Below are 18,211 nucleotides of genomic sequence, written 5' to 3'. Positions count from 1 at the left end.
AACACGTTCCCCAGCCAACCCCTCGTTAACACAAAAAACCCTTTAGCGAGCCTCCCATGGCGCTGACTGGGTTCGACGACTCCGTAACCGTGAACTGGACAGAGCTAGATGACGGACCTCGAGAGCGTGGAAAATGGTAATATCAAACTAACCGGGCGGGAAAAACGGCTCGCGGCCTCGATATTTTACGAGACTGGCTGGAGCTTCCGCCATTGAAGTAATGAACGCGTCTATGGGCGCAATTAGGCGAAATTATACGCGGCGACGCGTGCTCGCTCCCTCCCGGGTTGGAAACACGGGACGCGAATAGAGGAAAAGGGAAACCGTGCACGATTTTCGCCGAGCACTCGCCAAAGCGAAACGGTACAAGAGTATATTTATAGACGGCCAGACAGAAAATGGCTCGGAGAAAAGAGAGGGCACGTGTTCCCCGTACTCGGTTCAATTAATAACCGTCGGGGAAGCAATGAAAGTGAAACAGCCGAGCTATGGTAATCGCCAGGGATACGGTTCGTTCGCCAACCTACAAATCTATCAAGGACGCGTGTCGATGACTGTGTGCCCCGCTCTTCCGAGTAGAACCGATCGGTTACTCGTCCGAAGATTACTCCATTCACTGTTTCCTCTGATTCGTTTCTTTACGACCGTTCGGCTAGTACGTCGAAACCATAATCGTGTTCATTGCGCGATACTATTATTAACCACTTGTGCCGGGAATTGATTCACTGATGCCGCGTGATCAAGTCGTTCATAATAATTGGATCGAACCGGAGCTATAAGCAACATCACCGCGAGCTGTAGCCTCGCGCGTTATTTCTAGTTTTAAGACAAACGACCCCCGTCATTCCACCGTTCTCGAGACGAATAACCATCGACGCGCGTAGTACGTCATTCTAGCGCGAGTAGTCGAAGAGAGCTGCTCGTAAACGGAGCGCGGAGCCAGATCGAATTCGATGAAACTGGAACTGTGTCGCGAGCGAGCCATCTGACTCTCGTTCCGCGCGATTTAAACGCTCATGGAACCCCCTGAAAACGCCACGACGCCCTCTCAGGATCGAAATATTTACGGCCTTATCGACTTCCCTCTGGAATGGAATAAAAAATGTCCCAGGATTGCCACCACTCTGCCACCTGGGTCTCCGATAAGACCCTCGAGCGTTCGTAGAATGCTCTGGCCGGAACGAAGAACGGCGTTCGTTCCTGTCCGCCCTGCCGCGTGAAGCCGCGGAGAAAAATCTGGTCGATGCAGTCAGCTTTACTCAGCGAGATGCGGTCGGGGCTTTTTTCTTCTCGACTTTGTAACACACCATGTGCGGGTGCCGTGGAGCCCTGGACCTTGATGGGCTTGGCAACCATGGCAACACCAGGCTGCAACGGCAGCGTTGCCACGAGGTGAACGGACACGTGAATGCAAAACAGCCGCGTTCAGGGCTTATTGGTCTCTGTGAACTAGCAACAAACGGACCTGCGCAAGGTGTCGCAATTACCAACAGATAAAAAGACCAGCGTTATTCCCTTCATTTTTCCCTCGTCGTCTCTTTCTCTTTCGAACGAGGTACGTCTCGACGCGATGATAAACCGAACTCGTCTCTTTGATAGCCAAGCCGGCCTTGAACTTAACAACCTTGACCCCCGTGGTATGCCAGGACGGAACGCGGCGGCTGCATCGCCAAGGAAAAGTCTCCGGCGATGGTGAACCATTTGAAATTTTTAGCAGCCTATCCGTCCAGGATCTGGCAACCTTCGGGGTAAAGGACTCGCGACGCGGAGACGTCGTGCTACGATACAGTGACGCGGAGAACAGGTTACCAGCTTTCTGAAATACGATCTAGATCGCATCAGACACGATCCTAGCGGAGTTCGTTTAGCTTCGAGTCAAGGCATTTAAAGCGAGTTACTATGCAAAGTACGCGTGATACTGTTTGCACGCCCGTCTCATCGGTTTCAGACGATTTGCTTGCGACACCATTTTGGCACCGCCTACTGCAGAGCTCGATGAGAACATTGTCCAATTTAAGGCCGTGCCGGACGAGACCTCGATATCCGGTTTTTACCGTCACACCCACTGGGATCTTCAAAACTAACGCGTTCGACTAGTCGGCAGTTTGGCAGGCGAGTTGACATCGCATGTGTGTAACTCGTTCGATATTATAATTTTCCGTTGATCCACTGGACAGATAAGAAAAACATCGAAAATCTCTGATGCACGTACCGTATCTAGAATAACGGTGGAATGTTAGGTTTAAATTCGTGTGGTTGCCTAATCACGTTTAACGTTAGTGAAAAGCCAACGACTTAACGTCGCTTGTCAAGAAGCATACGAAAAAAATGACCTAAAAACATGTCTCTAATAATGTATGACTCACAAGTTATTCACTTATCTATCTAACCCAGGGGTTTTCAGGCTACGACCCAAGAAGATATATGTATCCAAGCGGTTGTTCCACCCTCGCCGCTGCGGTTAAGCGCAGTTGATACACTTCTGCGAACCCAACAGCTTGTAATCTACGGTGTGATCTAAATGCACCGTGCGACAATTAAATGTGGAAACTTCCCTGTTCCGCATTTAAAAACATGCTAATTTCTCCGGAAACGAAGGGAAATCTATTACCATATTTTTATCCCACGATCGATTTTCCTTTCATACCGTTAAAGGAATTACACGAATCGGAATACGTGCTTCATAAATATACGCCTCCGTTCGATACACGTTCTAATCGAGGAGGCTTTATTCCATTAGATACGTGTCAGACGTCGTCGATAACTATTGGAAATATCCGCTTCCAGAGTTTGCGAGTATGCGACACAATCGAGCGATTCAATAATTGCAAAAATCTTCTCTCTGACCCAATTATACGATCCCGCGCTATTGTCGCGTGGAAAACGGGCGCCGGTCTCGATTGCCCGATTAACGGGGGTAATAAAGAAATGATTAATTATAGGATATTATCGGGCGGGGGCAGCGTGGAAATGAAAATAGTGTAACGCAATCACGGCTGATAACAGCACGAAACGAGATGAAAACGTATATTTACTGGCCGTTACGTATTAATTAAACCGCGAGCGCACACTTTAACGGGGCATTGAACGGTTGACTGCTCTTGTCTCCTCGGATAATGCTTGTGTTTATAACGATATTGATTCGTTAGTGGCAATGGGTTACGAGTGACCGATCGGAACGCTAACGCACGGAGATAACCACTCTTCTTCCACTGCAATATATTCTTCTCCATGGTAATTAACACCAGCCGCGAGACATAATTCGCGGCTGTGCCCGTTTATGCGTTGAACCGAATTTTCACTTTTAGAGAGGGCGTCATCTATTAAGCTTTGGAAACGAGTGGTCGCAGCAGGTGTAGAGATATTCCAAACCATTCCTGTATAAGATTACGTGTTCTTTTGGAATGAATCCAATTACCAACGCTGCGGCGTGTACAGGTATGAATGGAGGCTATGCACTATGGACGTTTTTTCGAATCCCTCCGCGGTGAGTCCATTTCTCAGCCAGTATAATTAATAGCCTTTATCCAGGGACAGTTTCTTGCGTCGCAAGGGTTTATTCTATTCCTGAACGAGTCTCACGCGTAACGATCGTCGAACGAACCATTCGAAATAGATTTCTCTCGACTTTATAGATACCCTAATCATCGAGAAAAAATTCCCCCTTATGTAACGCGCGATGCCAGTATGCGAGTACTGCTCTGCTTAATTAACCAAGGACAGTAATATAAAATTAACCACTCGGAGCGGCAGTGAACCGAGACCGGCTCGCAATTTTAGGACACATCCACAGGTCGTGACATCATCATCCGAATGCTCGATATTACTTGCTAGCCGTTCCGATTGTACGGTGCGTACACATATGCACGGTGACATCATCGTCCGCGAGGGGTTCGAATGGTTCGGTTTGATCGATGATTACCGAGTTGTCCTTCAAAAATAGATTCATCCTCTCTACGAAGCGAAACGAAATCGTAACACGACACCGATAAACGACGTCCCTGAGGAGCATCGCCGGAAGCTTCTACGCGGCAAATGAAATCATCCCTCGGAGACGTATCAAAGAATATCCTCCCCCTTGCCGTTTGCGGGAAGTTCCCGGTTGATTGTTGCCGCGGCGAGGTTTTACGTATTAAACGGTGTCGTCATACATACAGAGTACATATACTTGACCCACTTGATCGGCTGTTGCAAGTGAATGAGGATATTCACGCTTAGCAACGGAACGAGGATGTTCACAGTTAAGCCCGACGGTAAATCTGATAATCCAGGCAAATATCCAGCAATCAAGGTAAGCGGGACAATAGGTCGACTTTAATTTGAACAAAAAAAAAAAAAAACAGAAGGAAAAACAGAAAAAACTCCACGCGATCGCGCAGTTTGTACGAGCTGTCTGAGCGCAACATACGCGATGCCCGACGATTTAACGATGACATTTTTATCACGATGGATCCGTATCGCGTGGATTACGTCGAAACCAAGGTGGAACGAAGATTGTATGCGCGTATGCAAGGACACACGGTACGAAAGAGCGGAAATGAGGCCAACCGTTTCGTATTAGTAGTTTACGGCAATACAGTCGATCTGCATTGCGCGAGGACAGGGTAGCCGGCTGGCGATGGACGTGGTAGCGGTGGCGGGTGACACTCGACGGTGGTTTAACCGGAAACTGTAAATTTTCGTCGGCGAGCAATTCCGATTCACCAGCAGACCGCGGGTGAAAATAACATTCCCTCGTCAAAACGGCTGCTCGTCAAGTTTATAGGATGACGTCACTTATCCACCATCTGTGGGGTACTGTATTTTGTGCGCCTTGCGCTTCTTTTTGCCCGAAATCCTGCTTGGCGTTCTCTCTTGCCTTCTGGCTCGCTTGTTCACCGATCCGTCCGGTTTTATACCCCCTGTTCTCATGCCGCCGCGTTCGACCGAGCCTCCGACTTTTTTACCGCGATAGATTCAATTACGAAACCCTTTCCTTCCTTGCACGCCCTTACACCGTTTTCTAACCACCGTACGCGCGTTTCCTACGTTTTGCATACTTTTTGCGGCAATGATCGCGCGAAAAAAGATCACCACGCGGCGCGCAGCAGCTTCTTGTTAATTAACTTGTCAAGAACAGATGGTACGAGACAAAAACGTTACCTGGGTATTTAACGTACGGATCTCCGCGATGCTTGGAGAAAAAATGAGAAACGAATTATGCAAAGCAGCCTCTAATATCAATACGGAACGTTAAAGGCTGCAAAAACGAGGCTGGACAAACGATCGCTTCTTCTAACGACCCCCCCATTATTTCGGAACGTGAGGAGAAACGAGCATACTTGACCATACCTGACCTTCCTCAATCGCTAAAGGATAATGCAACGCGTTCCTTCGCTTTCGATGGAATTTTTCAACGATCCATGCGTAGGCGTGCACATCCTCCCATGAGACGCGTATACGTGTTTTTCTCTATAACAAGTCGGCTTTGAAAATGTTTCTGGCTCTCGTTCGAAAGGTACGACTTACACGAGACCGCTTCCGCGATAATAATCGCTTTAAATATCCCCCGGTCGATGATTAAGTGAGCCGCAAAAACGTGACGGTTTCGAGAGTATGTGCGTTTAACTGTTCAAACAATCTTGACGATCTCTAAAGGCGTGATTAATTACTCGAAACCAACGCTGTTTGATTCGACGCTGCGCAGAGTTGAAAATCAATCACTGTTTCATGACGCCTGCAAAGTAATTCATTTAAAGGCCATGTCTCGCGGGAAAGGACAACATCTACGTGCAACGATCGTGTCAAGAGCGAACAATTTGTGAAAGGAATACGAAAAAAGGCAAAAAGTAAGCAAGAAAAAAATAAGAAAAAAATGGAAAAATATTGGAAAATGCACGAGTTTATCGTACAAACGATCCCACGTCTTCGCGTTCGATTTGTTAGACGTCACCGAGAAAGGAAGAGGAGCAGGCGAGGGTCGAGAACCAGACTGGCTCTCTCTCGACCCGAGGAGCAAGAAAACCGTCTCATCGTCTCGCCTAATAACGGTTCTAGCGTCAAAGCAGCCAGCGTTGCTTCGTGATTTCAAAGCCTGCACAGGCCCTGGCTGTGTAGTAATCGAGAAAGCCTGCTAGGGAGAAACAGAGGAGAAAAGACGGCGAGATGAAAGGGTACTGCGGCAGCAATTGCGCGTACGTTTCGAGCAGTTGACCTATTCAACTCTTTATTAGATGCAGCGCCGAATTGCTCTCCGTCCTCTCACCGATGGCCCACCAAATTCTTTATATTTCCCTTCAAATTTTTTATATTCTCAAAACAACAACTACGTTTCTTTGTATCATTTAAATATTTATCTGCCCTCAAAGTAGGACAGGAAATATCGTATGCTAAAAACCATTAGAAGCGAAAAAGACCATAAATTTTATGCTTTCAACGTTGAATAGACTCTGCGTAAAAATACGCGAAGAAAATAGAAGCAGTTTGTTTTTTTACCGTTTATCAGGTTCGGCCAAGAGATTAGCGTCGTTTACGTTCAACTATATTTAAAAATGAAATTATGAGGAAACTACTTAAAAAGCTCGCAATTTGCTAAGAGATAGCCTTCAACAAGTGCATTTAATCGAGGACATCGACATTGTCGTTGCGGAAAAAAAGTAGAACGTTTCGCCCAGTGAACCCAAGGTCCCGCCAGTGGTGGCTATGCACATTAGAAGAGGTAACAAGAAAACGCTATAAAAGAGGGATGTAAACGTTACTTCAACCTTAACAAAACGAATGTAACACTGTTTCTAACGATTACCTAATGCATGGATATGCAAGCGCATTTCACAATGCACATACAGGACGAAAGCATTGATTCCATCTGATTGACGCAAACGCGACGCGTGGCCGTCCAATGAGGAGTAATACTACTTAGATGGCTAGCTGTGTCATGCGTTCACATTAGTGAGGCAAGATCAACGCGCCTCTCGTCTGTGGAAATCTGTGCACGTAGAGTCACGCGGATTTCGCGGGCAAATTCGTTCAATGCTAAGTAAACTGTACGGATAATTTATGCCCACGAAACACGGTGACTCGGTAACATACTGAGTTAAGTAAAGCCTACAAGCATCGCGCATTTCTGCTTGATACATGCGAGGTCTCCGACTGGTCACCGACAGCGTGTGTCTAAGGAAAGCTGTTTCGCGCTGAAAAAAGCAGACATGCGACGCGACCATTAGGCTAATCCAACTAATCCAACAGAAATAAGACCGATAGAGTTAAATATAACGTCTAGATGAAAATTGTGACGTTTAGAAGAGCGTTCCACGTATGTCGAGATGTGTCGCCGAGGTAATTAAAAGCGATGTAACGACGTTCGTGCCGCAACGAGGCGCGGTATATTGGCGTCCTTGATTTATTACAACTGGGAATTTAATTCGAAGCGGTCGAGCTGTTTAACATGCATACGAATCATTATGCGGGAACTCATTAACGCACTACATAAGGTTACTCCAATGTTACGTTAATGTCAAGGACGCGGAAGGTTGTCTCGTTCGTGGCAGTGGTTTACGGTTAGGAAAGTTTATGGTTAAGTCGACGTTGCACGACGGTTTCGGGCCTCTCGTCCGGTCCAAGTACTCGTTCAAGTGTTCGGAGCACAAGTGGCCTAAAATTGTTCCAATTAATCTACTTTCAGCCGGGAATAACCTTACAGGTCGCTTCAGAGGTAGATTAATGAACCAAAAAGACGATTACGGTGTGACGTAAGAAGGTGATTAACAAACAGACCGTGGAATATCCTGGTAACGTTATACGTACTTCAAAAATCATGCCGATGGGAAGCGAAGCGATTGATGTAAATGCATTAGGCGCTAACGCGAGTTCGTGTAACCGAACGGCGATAAGACAAACACGGTATCCATAGATAATTCCATCCGTTAACCCCATTTGATTGGACCATTTATTCTCATCTACGCGAACATGGAACAAGAGACGAAATAGAGTTAGGGACGGGGGAGTGGTCCGATCGGCGAAGAAGACACCCCAATTAATTGTAATTGTGTTCCCTTGATCGATCCTCGTGGCTCTCGATAACGTCCACACCAACGTCGCGATATTCAGTTAACGCCACCGAAGAGGAATGAGTAATCACCATCCCCCGGTCTCTTGTTTCGTCCAGTGGCTATCGGAAACAACGATAGAGTATCCGTGTCAACGTTGTAGATATCCCCGGTCGCCATTTTTCTCCGTTTCTTTCCCCCTCTTTTCATATGGAATATGATGCATAGGATCTTCGTTTATTCGTATATCGGTTATCGGCTGGCGCGTATCGCTAATTACACGAACTACTTAGTCGCGATATCTCCGCAATAAATCCGACTGCTTATTATCGTTGGCAGACGTTAGGGGAGACGAGAAATCGAGGGGAAATTGTTCCGCGAACGCGTCTTCCCGCGTACGATACTACCGCAATGCTTCCTCGATAACTTGTCGCGACCAGTTAAATTCTGAATGAGTTCGTTGCGTTGAAAGAAGGTTCGCCTCGATTAACGAACGGCCAAGAGACGAAGAGACCGGTCTCGTTGTACGATCGAGAGAGGGGCGAAAGGGCCAAGGGTGGAGCGAGGATAGGGGATCGATATCGGCGGGAAGGCTTAGAGACGCTTCTCGTAATTAAAATGAGAACACGACATTTGAATTCTGGTCGAGGCAGAAGCGGTACGGAAATAGAGGAGGAAGAGACGGAGAGACGTATCATTAGTAGTCCGACGACTTCACAGCGGTGACTGGCATTCCTTTCTCTCGCGGTGAAAATCGTGCTGGAACCGAACGGACCCAGTCGGATGCGTCTCTCGCTTCTTTTCCTTGATGCTTCTCGGTCTTTTTGCTTTCCTTCTCTTTTTTTCTTTTTATTTACCCGCTCTCACATGTGCCCCGAATCGGGTTATAGCCTTGAATGACCCTTTCTTTCGTTTGCGCGAGAGGCAGGAAAAAAGAAGTCGTAAGGAGCGCGCGGAGTAATATCAAGAGGAACGTTCCTCGTCAACGATTATAATAAATGTGGGCGCGGGGTCTTTTACTCCTTCACAATGTCGATCGAGTAACCCATTCTTCCCGTCGAACTGGTCGCGCGGATAGAAAAGGAGATAGATCATTCCGTGGGCATTGGAACGAACGACTGGGAACGGCCAGAGCTCTTTTGTGCCAACCGAAGAGTGAATTTGTCAACGTCTGTTTTGTGCGCCGCGGTTCAAATCCTTTGATGCAAATAGACCAAAGTCGACAAAGGAACGTAACGCGCAGGAAAATGGAAAGCACCATGCGGTCCTGCGATAAAAGTTAACAGCCTTCGACGCGCGTGTCAAGAACGCGTAATTATACGATCGAAACCCTGATCTCGTTGATAATCACACGTTAAGCTTTCGTCCAAGTGACCTAGCATTTGTTGAAGAGAAAAATTCAAATAATTACTTTCTTAATCAAGGCAAGAATTGATCTCGAGTGAACAAAATATTTATTTCAGTTTCGTTTACATAACTCGATCGATATTTATCGAAATCGACGGTATCTAATCTTGAATCAAATAAGACCTCTGAGAAGCAATAACCACTTTATAGTGAATATGGGACCCAGAGGATCAACGTGAAAATAATAATACAAATAAGAATCCCGATATCAGTGAATGAGTCGAAGAAGATGGAAATGGAATCCGAAACGCAAACTTCGATATCGCAAGTAACCAATTTAACCTTTGTCTCGCCTTGAACGCTTGTACGTAATTCCTGGCGATCAATTGCAAAGAGTCGACGATCCATTAGAGTCCGTATAAGTCATCCGGTCGAACTTGATCTACTACTTTCGAATAACGTCTCGACCATTACTTTCATTCAATTGAACGCTCAATGCGGAAGCGAAATTCGTTTCATCACGCGCTATCGCGTATCAACTTCGCGTTTGTCCCTAAATAACTGCACCGTCCGTACCACCGGAAACGGCCAATGGATCGTAACCTCGTTGCTCCAGAGCACAGTCTCCATCGAATGAAAAGAGACGAGTTTACGCTGTGGCGATCCAGTTTGATTAATTAAAATACAAACTATCAATGGTCGAGGATATAAATCAGTAGAGGGAAATATTTGAACAACTTTCGCTGAAGCGATAATCTCTATCTCGGGTGAAACCAGTCTAGGAACCGTTTGAACCGATGAGGGTTCGCGCGCCCTTCGAGCAGCGTTAAGATCAAACGAACTGCGGTAAAAAGGAATCGTCAGTTAACGTTGATGGATCACAGTAATACGTCGTGGACGCAGTTCTACCTTCACGTTCGATTACCGTCGCGTGGTAATTCGTCCGTTAAGCGATGGGTCCAGGCAGGATACCGTATAGGACACAGAAGGGTGGTAAGGCCACTCTATCCGGTCACGCTCTGCGACCGGAAAGCCGGAATAAAACCTCCCGTCACTGTTTCGCGTACCATTAGCTAATCCCTATTTATAAGATATTATGTTATGCTCGAGTACACGTGTGTATCGTGGTTTCTAGGCTAGAACGGGACGGAGGATGAAAACGAACGAGAAACAGAGAAATGATGCGCGAGAGCCGTTCACATATGTGCAGCACGCGTAAAGCACACGTCGATCGTTGAAACGGCGCGCATGAACGAAAGTATGGCGACTAAAAATACACGAAACGGTCGAGATAAGTTACCGAGCCCTAAACCCGATGGTGTCTGGTGGGCGGTTTATTAATGGACTCGGATTACTAGAAATCAAAATTATCGTGGGCGTTCGCCCGGTGCGGGTGGCACGCGGCCGGTCCCCGAAACTATGAATCGGTGATTCTCACAGCAATTGAGACGAAATTTCTAAAAACCCTCCTCCTCGACTTCGACTCGATCCAAACGTTTCTTCGTAACGTGGAATTTACGAATCGAACGCGCGACGACACGTGATCCGGCGCTACGTCAACCGATAACGTTTAAAATAATAAAAAAGTCGTCGAATGGTATCTTGGTAAATAGGAACGGCGGCCGTAGATATGCGAATATTGTAATGTGACAAAAAAGCAAATAGAGAACGTATCTGCGAGCTGTCAAAACAGTAATCCTTCTATATTTTTCCGACGCGTTCTTACGTAATTTTGCAGTGACCGGCGAACGTTGCTATGATATCCGCGACGTAGTTTATTTGAACGATCCTGATCTCGTTTATCGTCCACCTTCTCTCCCCGATGGCTGCAAATAAAACGACGCTCGTAAATCGTCCAACGATCGGGACTTTTCAACAGGTTCGTCCTATTAAAATTCCAGGACAACAGCTGGACACAGGATGTTAATGGACCCCGGACCCGCCTCCCTTTATAGTTTCAACGAATCCGCTTAGAAATGATAATAAATACGGCCGGATTGCTCACTGGCCTTTAGCAACCTGACGTCAGAAGCCTTTTGTACCGAGCCCTGGTTCGTATTCCTGTTAAAATATATATGCTAATAGCCCGGTGGATAATTGAAACGATCGTACGACGAAGAGAACGAGGGTTTGGATCGAAGTTGGATCCGGTATGGACTGTTGAAATTCCGTGGCTGCAAGTATGCACGTACGTTGGACGTGGCATTCGGCGATAAATAAAACAGGAAAGGATTCTAAAGGCTCTGCGTTGGATCGAGGCGAAGAATTACGAGGCACAGATCCACCGGCGCTCGGCCTAAATACGAATTGGGAACACCGAAATCGTGTCTCGGGCTAGGCTACGCCTGCTGCTCGGAAATAAACGCGAGATCATCGACATCCGTCAACGTGAACGTTTAGAACAACCGTGTGTTTCTTAAGAGGCATTCAATTGACGTGAACTGCACCAGGCATTAGATTTCTGTGGCTCGGACGACGGGAAATCGAACGACGTATAGAATTCGCGATTAGCTTGAAACAATGGACAGGATGGATATATTTCGTAGATAAAAGAGATACCTTCGTTGTTATCAGGCTACGTACTTGAAATTGTTGTACGAGAAGAATTCGGTTGCGCAATAACGGCGGTCGTTTCGTAAAGTTGATTATCTGGCATCTCCTGTGGAGCAACGAGTCAAGGGCAACAATAGAACAGGATTCTGATTATGTGCGATCCGTTATCGATAGACGAAAGGCTTGTTCAACATTCGCGGTCCGTTCTTTCGACATGTTTGTCACTAGTTTCGTTTCGGACTCTTCTAATCGGCGATTAATCATTCGCCAATTTTGCCGCTGAACCGCGGCGTACTTAAGCGCGCGTTTAACGAGCCATTCGATAAGATTCTTATGTAAATGTGTAGCACAAGAATGGCGTTATCGTGGCTCTATCCACGAGCGGGGAAAAGCATGTCGATGGCTCGTACGGGAAGCGACGTTACTGACGAATTCGTTGCGCAACGCGAAATAGAATCGATCTAATTTTAAAACGAAAAACAACGAAACCTTGAATGCATAATTTTAACGCTCGAGACGGCTCGATTTCCTCGTCTGGTTTATCGCCACAGGGAATTGTGCCGGCTCGTAAAACGTCGACGAAAAATATTGAAAGCATCGATGAAAAGATAGACGAGAGATTCTAGGTAAAAAAATTCCTCGGCCAGAACGTGTCCGCGTCTCGGTCTACCGACTGAAATCACGAGACCTTTTCCCGTGAAAAGAAGGCACGACAATCTGGCGTCAAGGTATCGCGTTTCTCTCGGGCTACGCGAGTGGGCGATGCAGGTATACCGATTAATACTTCTTCGTCTTCTTCAGCTTCTTCCTTGCCGAGTTTTCCTTGAGAAATTCCGAGAAACTCGGAAGATCTCGTTCTCAGCTCGAAAGGTGGCATAGGCCAAAACCGTTTTCTCATGCGGGCTGACCTCTCCTGCATGCCACCTCTCTTTCACCCTCCCACTCCGGTCTCCCAATAAGGCTCAATTAGTTAATTACTCGGATAAGCCGGGGGGATGTACGTGACGTAATCTTTGATAAGTGTTCGTGCGCTACTTGCACGCTCACCACTGGCCCCGTTAATTTCCAATGATCGTGTGCCTTAAGCCATGCGATTAAGTCGCCCCGCGAACTATACAACACCATTTACACGAGCCACCCAACTGACCGATATATCAGCACCCCTTTTTACCCCTATAAGCCACGTACAACAGTGTTTTCTTTTCTCCAACATCGCAGTGTTTTCTTTTCTCCTTCATCGTTGCGACGTTATTACCGTTCCGAGCAAATAAACTCCAACTTCGTTTCTCTAGCTGAATTACGAAATTACACCTCTCGTTGCGTACACAGGCTGGAATCCGAGAATTACGAAACGCGCTCGTTAAAATCAGGAAGAGAGCCGATAGACTTCGTCCCGGAGACGTATCACGCTTAGAAGATTTGCATTAATTCCACGCTTTCGATTCCGTATCGTGCGGTCGGAAAAGAGAAACGATTTAAGGGGAGACGACGGGACCTTGCAGTGTCTCGTGCGTTGTGCAACAGCGGCGTGTTTCATGGCTCGTATGATAACTACATCGTAAAAACAACGTAGGAAATACGCAGAGCAAAAGAAATATATGGCGCGGTTGCTTTATAATCAGCGCATTAGCACACACGGTCATGCATAATGATTGACTGGTCGAGTGATTAATTTTTCCATGGAGAAACTACTACTATATACTACTATATACTACTATATACTACTCGTCGCGATAGTATTCGTCAACCATTCGGACACGATCACCATGAACGCGTGTACTCGTGCTTCCCCGCACGCGTTTATTCACTCTCCAACTGTTGCTGCTCCGATTCATGACTGACGCGATAAAAGGAAAACCTTAAAACGCCACCGTCGCCGCTAGATTTCCTGACGGCACAATGTTTACACATGACGATTCTACGGTGTTTTAATATTGTATCAGGGATTGTCGACGTTTATCTCAGAGACCATTGAACTCCGATTTTATCAGGAAAGGATTTCCACGAAACACTCGCTGAGAACGCTCGCTTCAGTGCTTACAACAAGGAAAACTGGAAACGAAAAAAAAGACGAATAGTTACGATGTACTACAATTTCCTTTCCCTTTTCTATTACTTTATGAACTCGCACAATATGACCAACACTCTGCCTCGTGCTTCTTTTCAACTAAACGTTCCATGGTATATAGAGTCCCTACCGTGCCTAACTACCAGCCAAAGAACTGCATCACGTACGAAACGAGTTGGACCATAGGCACGGTATTAAGGATAAGAAGAAGCCGCTCCTATTATTAAGGAAGAAATGGAACATCCTCTGGAAGGGCGTCGGGCAAGCTTTCCGACCGGACCAGTTACCAAAAATCTGTGAATGCCATGCTGGACACGGGGCAACCTTCTCCACCAACCCACGGACCATCTGCCCCCGGTCATTCTCTTACCTGAAACTTCTCTTCACCTGGCGTCCCTACCACCTACCCTCTACACCCCCACCCGCCGTGTTACTTTCGTTTATCTTATTTCCGAACCATTCAGCAGCTCCTCCGCCAACTACTGCCACCGGTTCTTTGTGAACCAAGAGGAGCCTACGCCCCGCGAGATATCGGAGACAAGCACTTCTCTCTCGCATACTTTTTCTCAATGGAATTTACCAACAGCTGGACCATTCCACGAAACCAGTGGATCTCGACTACTCGCGCGAAGCAACGCATCTAATCGGAGGACGGGGTGGTCGATCGTATTCCGTGGAGAACGACCGTTCTACGTTTTAATTCCTGCGCGTTAAAATCGAACGAAACTCGTACGAACAAGTTAATCGCTCGTTCCAATGGCACTCGGCCACTACGAGAATCGCAAAGTGAACTATGCCGTTCCTACGGTAAACTCGATTTCTCGCGCGTTTCGCCGCGTAAATAAATGCATGCCGATCGAGCGTTAAATACACACGCTCGAACCTACACCGGAATGCAGTATACGGGGAATGTTAATGAAACAATTAACCAACGTTGCTTGGCAAGCGGTTGGCCCTGGAATCGAGGGATAATTCAACGTTACGAATCCCAGATGTACGAAGAGAAGCGATCCTCCGCATCGTGGCTATTTATCCGATGAGAATTTACGCCCCTGAATCGAACGAAAGCTCTTCTTCATGTTGGTTCGTTAGACGCATCGAAATATCAATATTTCTCTACCGCCGGCGTGGAGTCTTCGTTTAAGTGAAAAAAGTTCGAGTTTGTCAGACATTTCGTCGGCCGAGGGATTCGTTGCGAACATTAATATAAGCGTCCTAATCGAATAAAGTAGGATGCATGCTGTTAATATATGAACAATTTGCACTGTAATATTAAACGACCTTCGTATCTTAATATATAGAAAAACATAGCTGACCCAAAAATTCGTTCAATTATTTTACCAGCGCACACGTGCTAATAATTATTGTTCGACGGTGAAATGTCGTACATTATTATTCGCGCATACGAATCGTACAAGTTACCAATTGATCATATTTTTTGCGCGTTAATTTATTTCAATACCGCACAGCTGCGTAGGCTGTAAATTAAATTGAACCGTGTGGCGAGTAACGCATGAACGAAATTATAAACGGTAAAAGTCTGTTGTCACGTGCCTTGTACATACATTCATTAGATTAAAAGAATTGTGAAGCGAACGTTGAAAAGGACTGAGAGCAAATATTGATGTCCTTAACTCGATGCCCTCCGCGCCGTAATTGAAAGTCGGCGTAATTATAGGTTTATCGACGCAACGGGTGTGCTTCCCGCTAAACTAGCGCACGAGGAAGAGTAATTAAGCTTTTTTAAGACACGTAATTGTTCCTTCCGCAACGAACGATTACTCGAGTTGATGCACGTCGATGCAACCCGCAATGGTAGCTATTGTTGCAATTGCTTATACGGAGCGGACGGTGAGGTAACTGTTAGTTAGCTGTGATGCATGCGGAATTATCATGCGAGCGGATTAGATCCTGCGACTTTAGAGTTTCCTAGCACGCTCTCTCCTCGTCGCCTACGCCAACGCGCACACTCGGCAAAACTGGCGTTAAATCTAAAATTAATTAACGCGATTGAATCCCTTCGATAGCCGTGGCACACTCGTTAACCGCACGGAACAACCTAGAAACACGGTGGACGAATTTACGATAAACCTGAGGAACACTGGTAACGCCAGATCGAATTGGAGTACTCGGTGACGTTCGAAAACGATCCATCGATTTATCGCGACGAAAAACGTCCAATTCTTCACCCTCTTCGGTAACGTTACATCAAACTACGAATAAACGGAAACTAAAGAAAAGAGAAACTCACCACTCGGAGCAAGAAGTATCACGAATAGACCAACAAATCGTAAGGGATGCATTTCGTCTGGCCTTTGTCTCGGAGGCACTGTCAACAAATGGCACGATCAGCACTGCTTTCGCCGATTAAGTTTTCAAACTTTATTTCGATTCGTACGACGTGTGCTTAGTCAAAATTTGACGATCTTACACCTTTACGAGAATGTGGCCGTTAAACTGAATTAAGAACCGTACGTATCCACCGATACGAGGTGGATACCGAATACAAACTGAGAACGAACGCGCGTGGTACCCGAAGAGCGGCAGAATCGGGCCCACGGTTTTTTTCTTGCGCTGGCCGGCTGCGCACTGGCCGAACGTACTGTACGAACGCACCTACACGACTGCAATGGTTTACGTGTGTGCACTTGCAGGGGTTTATAGAAGCGCGCGCTTATACGAAAGGCGGGTACGTATTGAATGGCGCAATGTCGTACGAGCACCGAATCACTTCGCACACGGTTGTTAAAATGTATTAATAATATCGTGTCCTTTACCTCTTCCCTCCCTACTACTCGAACTTTTAAAACCAGTTTAAGTCACGTTACATATGCATGTCCTTCCATAACGCATTTTACTTTGTCTCCTCCAGTACCATTATGTGGACGTTACCTGAAATTTCAGATTTCACGTTTACATGGAGAACCTTTCTTTAATGTTTCTTATCGTACTGGTACCGTAAAGATGTAACTTTCTAACGAATAGTTTAGATGCTATGAATTACATGGAGCAAAGAAGGGAAAACGAACGGATGTTTTAGAAGAAATCACGGTTAAACGTAAATCAATGCGCGCAGCCAGATGAAAGCACGGATACGTATCGAATATCGAATTTATATGTGTACAGAGTCCCGAGCGCATAAAGTAGAAGCTCACAGGCGCGTTCATGCGTGCGTGAGGCGCATGTATTTGCACATTACTTTCATCGAGCGCTTACCTCTTTCGACTCATCCATTCACTTTGTCATTGTGCATAAGACGAAGAGTAAAGAGCATTCACTTCTCCGCGTGCCTTTTTTTCTTTATGCAAATTAAAAAAAGGGAGCCAAGTGTTGCGTACATCGACACTTCCGATTACACAGTGTCGATTTACATGCATCATCTGAAAGAAGTGATCATTGTTTTAAATTTAGCAATTCGCGTAGAATTTCCTATGAGAAAAAATGTACCAATTTTTAACAGGAAAAGTTCTGGCGTAATGTGGTTATGACAATGATACATAAAAATACTATGTAATCGTAATATGACTTATCAACCAGATGACTCATACCTGTAAAAAAAATTGCGATGATGTCATTTAAAAAACTTCTGACTAATACATACATTTTCATTTGAATAAGTTATACGTTATATCTTATTCAATACATCTAAATATAAATTAACTGAAAAATATAAAGTAACTAATTTTTGTAATCGTACATTGAATTTATTTAAGTTGCTAAGAGGAGAAAATAACAATTTTAAGTTTCGAAGAATACATTTTCCAAGTCTACGCGACAAGAACTACGTTCATTTCCTTGCTTTAACCGCATTTTACACAGAAATCTGAGGGACCTTTCCGCGATAAAGGAACATTTGAATTTTAAATGTTTGATAATACGGATAAAAAAATATTTGAATTTTATATCTGTTAGTTGAGCAGAAGTCTCACGCGTTTCATTTCCCTTTTCGCGATAATAGACAAACCATTTACCTCGTGAAAGTATAACTGTAAGCTTCCTTCGTATATTTCATTTCGACGTTCTGTCACTTGCATTACAAAACCTTTACTATTTCTTTGTTTTTTATACATTATAACTTAAACAATATATATGAAAATAATGTTACGCGCGTGCATGCATAACTTTGCAGAGTAACCTGCAAGAAAAGGCTCAAGATCCAAGTGTAGCCATCTGACGATGATATCGCGAAGCTGGGACGTGATTGTTTTATATAATTGCA

General features: G+C 45.5%; 1 protein-coding gene across 1 annotated transcript in view; it reads right to left on the bottom strand.

The window, feature by feature from the left end:
* Window positions 1-16,540, bottom strand: part of LOC143428714 (neurotrimin) — a 47,392-nt gene extending 30,852 nt beyond the window's left edge. The window contains exons 1-2 of the mRNA XM_076903762.1: window positions 16,426-16,540; window positions 16,244-16,321 (exon numbers count right to left, since the gene is read on the bottom strand). Of these exons, the coding sequence (XP_076759877.1) occupies window positions 16,244-16,295 (52 nt within the window). The 5' untranslated portion in view covers window positions 16,296-16,321; window positions 16,426-16,540. The remainder of the gene's footprint in view (window positions 1-16,243; window positions 16,322-16,425) is intronic.
* Window positions 16,541-18,211: the final 1,671 nt, after the last annotated feature.

Source organism: Xylocopa sonorina, chromosome 11 (assembly GCF_050948175.1).
Source record: "Xylocopa sonorina isolate GNS202 chromosome 11, iyXylSono1_principal, whole genome shotgun sequence".
NCBI classification, from domain to species: domain Eukaryota; kingdom Metazoa; phylum Arthropoda; class Insecta; order Hymenoptera; family Apidae; genus Xylocopa; species Xylocopa sonorina.
Note: the sequence above shows the minus strand (reverse complement) of the source record. Positions and strands in the feature narration are given on the sequence as shown.